General features: G+C 43.0%; 1 protein-coding gene across 1 annotated transcript in view; it reads left to right on the plus strand.

The window, feature by feature from the left end:
* Positions 1-1,969: 1,969 nt before the first annotated feature.
* The window catches only part of LOC115542580 (prothrombin-like), an 18,665-nt gene continuing 11,604 nt past the window's right edge, over positions 1,970-9,030 (plus strand). Inside the window, exons 1-3 of the mRNA XM_030354878.1 lie at positions 1,970-2,148; positions 2,464-2,544; positions 2,715-2,794. Coding sequence (XP_030210738.1) covers positions 2,097-2,148; positions 2,464-2,544; positions 2,715-2,794 — 213 coding nt within the window. The 5' untranslated portion in view covers positions 1,970-2,096. The remainder of the gene's footprint in view (positions 2,149-2,463; positions 2,545-2,714; positions 2,795-9,030) is intronic.

Here is a 9,030-nt window from a genome sequence, read left to right on the forward strand (position 1 = left end):
CGAGCGCGCCGATTTATAACGTGTGTCGGTTACTGGTGAACTAGTTGGGGTTGGTTACTGTAACTTACTGGTGAACTAGTTAGGTTCGGTAAATAATGCGGGAACAAATGATAAATACTAAAGATGCAGAAAGATCCGTTTTTAAGCAACCTGAACTCTGTACAAGATGGTCAACAGGAACTGGGACAGGTAACCAGCTAGGTACCTGTCCCAGATCCTGCTGACCAGGTAACGAGCTGGTCAGAGTAGAAATGTGTGTGTGTGTGTGTGTGTGTGTGTGTGTGTGTGTGTGTGTGTGTGTGTGTGTGTGTGTGTGTGTGTGTGTGTGTGTGTGTGTGTGTGTGTGTGTGTGTGTGTGTGTGTGTGTGTGTGTGTGTGTGTGTGTGTGTGTGTGTGTGTGTGTGTGTGTGTGTGTGTGTGTTGTAATATACAATTGTGAAGACGAGTTCGTTCGGAATCAGCTGTTTATCGCAGGTCGACTGACTCTATTTCCTTCTAATACATTCCCGTAGCGTCACAGTGCATTTGCCTGTTGAAGCTCAGCGTCCATCGACATCAATGGGGCTGTATAAAACAGCTGTTTTTCGTCCGTCTAAAATCGACGGTCATTGGATAATCCTGCGATTATGTCTCTCCCACGGACCCTCAGCGTCTCTGGGGGTGAATGGAGGAGTGGGCTGGCCTGGATGCTGGGCTTCTGCGTGATGATTGGAGGGTCTGCGAAAGACTGAGTTGCCGTTTGATTGACAGCAATTTTGAACCATAAAACGTCGCCGGAGCTCTTCTTAATCCTCAATCCCATCACGGATTTCGCAAGCGATGTGAAAGACAACTGAAACCTATTTCTTGATATTTGCTTGGCGAAATTGCCAGACAATTTTCATCGTACATTTCACACACTTATACACACAATTCCTTGTTTCAGTTTAACAGAATTCCCACATTTCCTTGTTCGAGTTTAATGTCACTTTGGTAGTTGGCCATCACTTTGACTCAGGGAGCCTTAGGTCTGCCCTTCAAGGCCTGTATTCAGATCAGGACCTGCAGGGTGACAGATGAAACTGTGATTCCTTGGTGTTCCTTGAAGACATGGAGTTGGGCAGTGCAATGCCTCAGCTTTACAGAGTGTTCTCATTAGTGGCAACAATTGGGGCTACATCTGCAGGTGTAGAAAGGAGCTTCTGTTTAAAGCGGCTCTAGTCCTACACCCGTAACACAATGGGCCAAGGCTGTTCAAGCAGCCAGCTCTCCTGGCCATTGAGGGGACACTGGTCAAGTCACTGGAAAAGACAGCTAGTTGGTATGACAGGGTCACAGCGCATTCCCCTGAAAAGGAACAGAGAGAAGAATTTACATATGAATAAATTGACAATTTATATGATGTAGGCCGAAAAAGAGCTTCCCCTCTTTGAGAGTCCAGCAGCTGCCACTGGTGAATACGTGTGTGTATCTATGTGTGTGCGCTGGCATCATGGACTTTTGTTCAGTTCTGACCTTAAAAAAACAAACACTCAGAGTCCCATACATACTAGTCTCGTCTGTGTGTGTGTGTGTGTGTGTGTGTGTGTGTGTGTGTGTGTGTGTGTGTGTGTGGACTTTAGACTCTCAGACAGTGTCATAGTAAATATTTGGTCATCATTTTGCCTTGTCAGTAAAAGTCCAAATCAATACGATTGAACTAAACGCCGTCAGGGTTTTCATGTCTCGGGTTCAGAGAAACGTTTTAAAGTGAGTAAAAGATCATTTCAGCGTAATAAATAAATGACCAATCAATTAATATAAACTATACTGAGAAGGGAACAAAATCAAACCTTTAAAAGTTAGGGCAGAGAGAGAGAGAGACAGAGAGAGAGAGAGAGATAGAGAGAGAGAGAGAGAGAGAGAGAGAGAGAGAGAGAGAGAGAGAGAGAGAGAGAGAGAGAGAGAGAGAGAGAGAGAGAGAGAGAGAGAGAGAGAGAGAGAGAGAGAGAGACAGAGAGAGAGAGACAGAGAGAGAGAGCAGAGAGGTTTAGAGAGGGGGGGAGGGAGGCAGAGAGAGAGAGAGACAGAGCAGGGTAGAAGTTGAGAGAGAGGGTTAACGGGAGCAGACGGAGACGATGTGGCTCAAGGTGACAGCGCTTCTGCTCGCACTACAGGGCTGCGTGGCCGGTAAGACATATTCATAACTCCATTATCATCACCGAGATATTCATAACTCTGTTAACATCACCGAGATATTCATAACTCCATTAACATCACCGAGATATTCATAACTCTATTTACATCACTGAGATATAACTCTATTACAAGGGTTAGGTTATGTTAGTACTAGGTTATGTTAGTACTAGGGTTAGGTGGGTTAGGTGATGTTGGTACCAGGGTTAGGTGATGTTAGAGATAGGGTAGGATTATATATATAATTATCTGTCTGTATCTGTCCGTCTGCCTGTCTGTCTGTGTGTCGCTGTCTGCCTGTCTGCTCAGTGTTTGTGGAAAGACAGGCAGCCTCCCAGGTTTTGGTGCGTAACAGAAGAGCCAATCAACTATTTGAAGAGTTGAAACCAGGTGAGAACTGATCTCTGATTGGCTGTTGAAAACCAATCTTACTTCAACCAGTATAAATATCATGTTGTATATATATATATATATATCATATTAGTATGTGTATGTATTCGTATTAGTATGTGTATTTTTTCTTATTAGCATGTTTAATTTTAATGTAACTGTTTCACCAGGTAATCTGGAGAGGGAATGTTTAGAGGAAATATGTGACCACGAAGAGGCCAGGGAAGTGTTTGAACAGGCGGACAAGACGGTACGATCCTAGAACGCCTGTTACTAACTTTATAACAGTCGGTACGATCCTAGAACCGTCTGTTACTAACTTTATAACAGTCGGTACGATCCAGAACCGCCTGTTACTAACTTTATAACAGTCGGTACGATCCTAGAACCGCCTGTCACTAACTTTATAACAGTCGGTACGATCCTAGAACCGTCTGTTACTAACTTTATAACAGTCGGTACGATCCTCCAGAACCGTCTGTTACTAACTTTATAACAGTCGGTACGATCCTAGAACCGTCTGTTACTAACTTTATAACAGTCGGTACGATCCTAGAACCGTCTGTTACTAACTTTATAACAGTCGGTACGATCCTCCAGAACCATCTGTTACTAACTTTATAACAGTCGGTACGATCCTCCAGAACCGTCTGTTACTAACTTTAGAACAGTCGGTACGATCCTAGAACCGTCTGTTACTAACTTTATAACAGTCGGTACGATCCTCCAGAACCGTCTGTTACCAACTTTATAACAGTCGGTACGATCCTAGAACCGTCTGTTACTAACTTTAGAACAGTCGGTACGATCCTAGAACCGTCTGTTACTAACTTTAGAACAGTCGGTACGATCCTAGAACCGTCTGTTACTAACTTTAGAACAGTCGGTACGATCCTCTAGAACAGGGGTTCTCAAAGTTTTGACAACTGAGGGCCAATTTAGGAACCCAAAATTTGACTGAGGGCCGCCAAAGGAAAAAAAAAATTGGCGGGAATCGCCGCCAGCATCCCAGTGGTAAAAAAGAACATTGCACCGTGGACCTCTGGGAGTGAGGTCAAGTGAGGTCTAAATCACGAAATTGAGGTTCAGCCTTTCAAAGTAATGTACAGTCGGATTAAAACTAACAAATGTAAAAGGATTTAAGATAGTTCTTATTGCTGTTCTACAGTAGTAGGGGATCGGTATGAGGTTAGTTCTTATTGCTGTTCTACAGTAGTAGGGGATCGGTATGAGGTTAGTTCTTATTGCTGTTCTACAGTAGGGGATCGGTATGAGGTTAGTTCTTATTGCTGTTCTACAGTAGTAGGGGATCGGTATGAGGTTAGTTCTTATTGCTGTTCTACAGTAGGGGATCGGTATGAGGTTAGTTCTTATTGCTGTTCTACAGTAGGGGATCGGTATGAGGTTTGTTCTTATTGCTTTTCTACAGTAGGGGATCGGTATGAGGTTAGTTCTTATTGCTGTTCTACAGTAGTAGGGGATCGGTATGAGGTTAGTTCTTATTGCTGTTCTACAGTAGGGGATCGGTATGAGGTTAGTTCTTATTGCTGTTCTACAGTAGTAGGGGATCGGTATGAGGTTAGTTCTTATTGCTGTTCTACAGTAGGGGATCGGTATGAGGTTAGTTCTTATTGCTGTTCTACAGTAGGGGATCGGTATGAGGTTAGTTCTTATTGCTGTTCTACAGTAGGGGATCGGTATGAGGTTAGTTCTTATTGCTGTTCTACAGTAGTAGGGGATCGTATGAGGTTAGTTCTTATTGCTGTTCTACAGTAGTAGGGGATCGGTATGAGGTTAGTTCTTATTGCTGTTCTACAGTAGTAGGGGATCGGTACGAGGTTAGTTCTTATTGCTGTTCTACAGTAGGGGATCGGTATGAGGTTAGTTCTTATTGCTGTTCTACAGTAGTAGGGGATCGGTATGAGGTTAGTTCTTATTGCTGTTCTACAGTAGTAGGGGATCGGCATGATGTTAGTTCTTATTGCTGTTCTACAGTAGTAGGGGATCGGTATGAGGTTAGTTCTTATTGCTGTTCTACAGTAGGGGATCGGTAGGAGGTTAGTTCTTATTGCTGTTCTACAGTAGTAGGGGATCGGTATGAGGTTAGTTCTTATTGCTGTTCTACAGTAGGGGATCGGTATGAGGTTAGTTCTTTATGCTGTTCTACAGTAGGGGATCGGTATGAGGTTAGTTCTTATTGCTGTTCTACAGTAGTAGGGGATCGGTATGAGGTTAGTTCTTATTGCTGTTCTACAGTAGGGGATCGGTATGAGGTTAGTTCTTATTGCTGTTCTACAGTAGTAGGGGATCGGTATGAGGTTAGTTCTTATTGCTGTTCTACAGTAGGGGATCGGTATGAGGTTAGTTCTTATTGCTGTTCTACAGTAGTAGGGGATCGGTATGAGGTTAGTTCTTATTGCTGTTCTACAGTAGGGGATCGGTATGAGGTTAGTTCTTATTGCTGTTCTACAGTAGGGGATCGGTATGAGGTTTGTTCTTATTGCTTTTCTACAGTAGGGGATCGGTATGAGGTTAGTTCTTATTGCTGTTCTACAGTAGTAGGGGATCGGTATGAGGTTAGTTCTTATTGCTGTTCTACAGTAGGGGATCGGTATGAGGTTAGTTCTTATTGCTGTTCTACAGTAGTAGGGGATCGTATGAGGTTAGTTCTTATTGCTGTTCTACAGTAGTAGGGGATCGGTATGAGGTTAGTTCTTATTGCTGTTCTACAGTAGGGGATCGGTATGAGGTTAGTTCTTATTGCTGTTCTACAGTAGGGGATCGGTATGAGGTTTGTTCTTATTGCTTTTCTACAGTAGGGGATCGGTATGAGGTTAGTTCTTATTGCTGTTCTACAGTAGTAGGGGATCGGTATGAGGTTAGTTCTTATTGCTGTTCTACAGTAGGGGATCGGTATGAGGTTAGTTCTTATTGCTGTTCTACAGTAGTAGGGGATCGTATGAGGTTAGTTCTTATTGCTGTTCTACAGTAGTAGGGGATCGGTATGAGGTTAGTTCTTATTGCTGTTCTACAGTAGTAGGGGATCGGTATGAGGTTAGTTCTTATTGCTGTTCTACAGTAGTAGGGGATCGGTATGAGGTTAGTTCTTATTGCTGTTCTACAGTAGTAGGGGATCGGCATGATGTTAGTTCTTATTGCTGTTCTACAGTAGTAGGGGATCGGTATGAGGTTAGTTCTTATTGCTGTTCTACAGTAGGGGATCGGTAGGAGGTTAGTTCTTATTGCTGTTCTACAGTAGTAGGGGATCGGTATGAGGTTAGTTCTTATTGCTGTTCTACAGTAGGGGATCGGTATGAGGTTAGTTCTTTATGCTGTTCTACAGTAGGGGATCGGTATGAGGTTAGTTCTTATTGCTGTTCTACAGTAGTAGGGGATCGGTATGAGGTTAGTTCTTATTGCTGTTCTACAGTAGGGGATCGGTATGAGGTTAGTTCTTATTGCTGTTCTACAGTAGTAGGGGATCGGTATGAGGTTAGTTCTTATTGCTGTTCTACAGTAGGGGATCGGTATGAGGTTAGTTCTTATTGCTGTTCTACAGTAGTAGGGGATCGGTATGAGGTTAGTTCTTATTGCTGTTCTACAGTAGGGGATCGGTATGAGGTTAGTTCTTATTGCTGTTCTACAGTAGGGGATCGGTATGAGGTTTGTTCTTATTGCTTTTCTACAGTAGGGGATCGGTATGAGGTTAGTTCTTATTGCTGTTCTACAGTAGTAGGGGATCGGTATGAGGTTAGTTCTTATTGCTGTTCTACAGTAGGGGATCGGTATGAGGTTAGTTCTTATTGCTGTTCTACAGTAGTAGGGGATCGTATGAGGTTAGTTCTTATTGCTGTTCTACAGTAGTAGGGGATCGGTATGAGGTTAGTTCTTATTGCTGTTCTACAGTAGTAGGGGATCGGTATGAGGTTAGTTCTTATTGCTGTTCTACAGTAGTAGGGGATCGGTATGAGGTTAGTTCTTATTGCTGTTCTACAGTAGGGGATCGGTAGGAGGTTAGTTCTTATTGCTGTTCTACAGTAGTAGGGGATCGGTATGAGGTTAGTTCTTATTGCTGTTCTACAGTAGGGGATCGGTATGAGGTTAGTTCTTTATGCTGTTCTACAGTAGGGGATCGGTATGAGGTTAGTTCTTATTGCTGTTCTACAGTAGTAGGGGATCGGTATGAGGTTAGTTCTTATTGCTGTTCTACAGTAGGGGATCGGTATTAGGTTAGTTCTTATGGCTGTTCTACAGTAGTAGGGGATCGTATGAGGTTAGTTCTTATTGCTGTTCTACAGTAGTAGGGGATCGGTATGAGGTTAGTTCTTATTGCTGTTCTACAGTAGTAGGGGATCGGTATGAGGTTAGTTCTTATTGCTGTTCTACAGTAGTAGGGGATCGGTATGAGGTTAGTTCTTATTGCTGTTCTACAGTAGTAGGGGATCGGTATGAGGTTAGTTCTTATTGCTGTTCTACAGTAGGGGATCGGTATGAGGTTAGTTCTTATTGCTGTTCTACAGTAGTAGGGGATCGGTATGAGGTTAGTTCTTATTGCTGTTCTACAGTAGTAGGGGATCGGTATTAGGTTAGTTCTTATTGCTGTTCTACAGTAGTAGGGGATCGGTATGAGGTTAGTTCTCATTGCTGTTCTACAGTAGGGGATCGGTATGAGGTTAGTTCTTATTGCTGTTCTACAGTAGGGGATCGGTATGAGGTTAGTTCTTATTGCTGTTCTACAGTAGGGGATCGGTATGAGGTTAGTTCTTATTGCTGTTCTACAGTAGGGGATCGGTATGAGGTTTGTTCTTATTGCTGTTCTACAGTAGGGGATCGGTATGAGGTTAGTTCTTATTGCTGTTCTACAGTAGTAGGGGATCGGTATGAGGTTAGTTCTTATTGCTGTTCTACAGTAGTAGGGGATCGGTATGAGGTTAGTTCTTATTGCTGTTCTACAGTAGGGGATCGGTATGAGGTTAGTTCTTATTGCTGTTCTACAGTAGGGGATCGGTATGAGGTTTGTTCTTATTGCTGTTCTACAGTAGGGGATCGGTATGAGGTTAGTTCTTATTGCTGTTCTACAGTAGTAGGGGATCGGTATGAGGTTAGTTCTTATTGCTGTTCTACAGTAGGGGATCGGTATGAGGTTAGTTCTTATTGCTGTTCTACAGTAGTAGGGGATCGGTATGAGGTTAGTTCTTATTGCTGTTCTACAGTAGTAGGGGATCGGTATTAGGTTAGTTCTTATTGCTGTTCTACAGTAGTAGGGGATCGGTATGAGGTTAGTTCTTATTGCTGTTCTACAGTAGTAGGGGATCGGTATGAGTTTAGTTCTTATTGCTGTTCTACAGTAGTAGGGGATCAGTATGAGGTTAGTTCTTATTGCTGTTCTACAGTAGTAGGGGATCGGTATGAGGTTAGTTCTTATTGCTGTTCTACAGTAGTAGGGCATCGGTATGAGGTTAGTTCTTATTGCAGTTCTACAGTAGTAGGGGATCGGTATGAGGTTAGTTCTTATTGCTGTTCTACAGTAGTAGGGGATCGGTATGAGGTTAGTTCTTATTGCTGTTCTACAGTAGGGGATCGGTATGAGGTTAGTTCTTATTGCTGTTCTACAGTAGGGGATCGGTATGAGGTTAGTTCTTATTGCTGTTCTACAGTAGTAGGGGATCGGTATGAGGTTAGTTCTTATTGCTGTTCTACAGTAGTAGGGGATCGGTATGAGGTTAGTTCTTATTGCTGTTCTACAGTAGTAGGGGATCGGTATGAGGTTAGTTCTTATTGCTGTTCTACAGTAGGGGATCGGTAGGAGGTTGGTTCTTATTGCTGTTCTACAGTAGTAGGGGATCGGTATGAGGTTAGTTCTTATTGCTGTTCTACAGTAGGGGATCGGTATGAGGTTAGTTCTTTATGCTGTTCTACAGTAGGGGATCGGTATGAGGTTAGTTCTTATTGCTGTTCTACAGTAGTAGGGGATCGGTATGAGGTTAGTTCTTATTGCTGTTCTACAGTGGTAGGGGATCGGTATGAGGTTAGTTCTTATTGCTGTTCTACAGTAGTAGGGGATCGGTATGAGGTTAGTTCTTATTGCTGTTCTACAGTAGTAGGGGATCGGTATGAGGTTAGTTCTTATTGCTGTTCTACAGTAGTAGGGGATCGGTATGAGGTTAGTTCTTATTGCTGTTCTACAGTAGGGGATCGGTATGAGGTTAGTTCTTATTGCTGTTCTACAGTAGTAGGGGATCGGTATGAGGTTAGTTCTTATTGCTGTTCTACAGTAGTAGGGGATCGGTATTAGGTTAGTTCTTATTGCTGTTCTACAGTAGTAGGGGATCGGTATGAGGTTAGTTCTTATTGCTGTTCTACAGTAGGGGATCGGTATGAGGTTAGTTCTTATTGCTGTTCTACAGTAGGGGATCGGTATGAGGTTAGTTCTTATTGCTGTTCTACAGTAGTAGGGGATCGGTATGAGGTTAGTTCTTATTGCTG

This window comes from Gadus morhua, chromosome 4 (genome assembly GCF_902167405.1).
Source record: "Gadus morhua chromosome 4, gadMor3.0, whole genome shotgun sequence".
Taxonomy (NCBI): Eukaryota; Metazoa; Chordata; class Actinopteri; order Gadiformes; family Gadidae; genus Gadus; species Gadus morhua.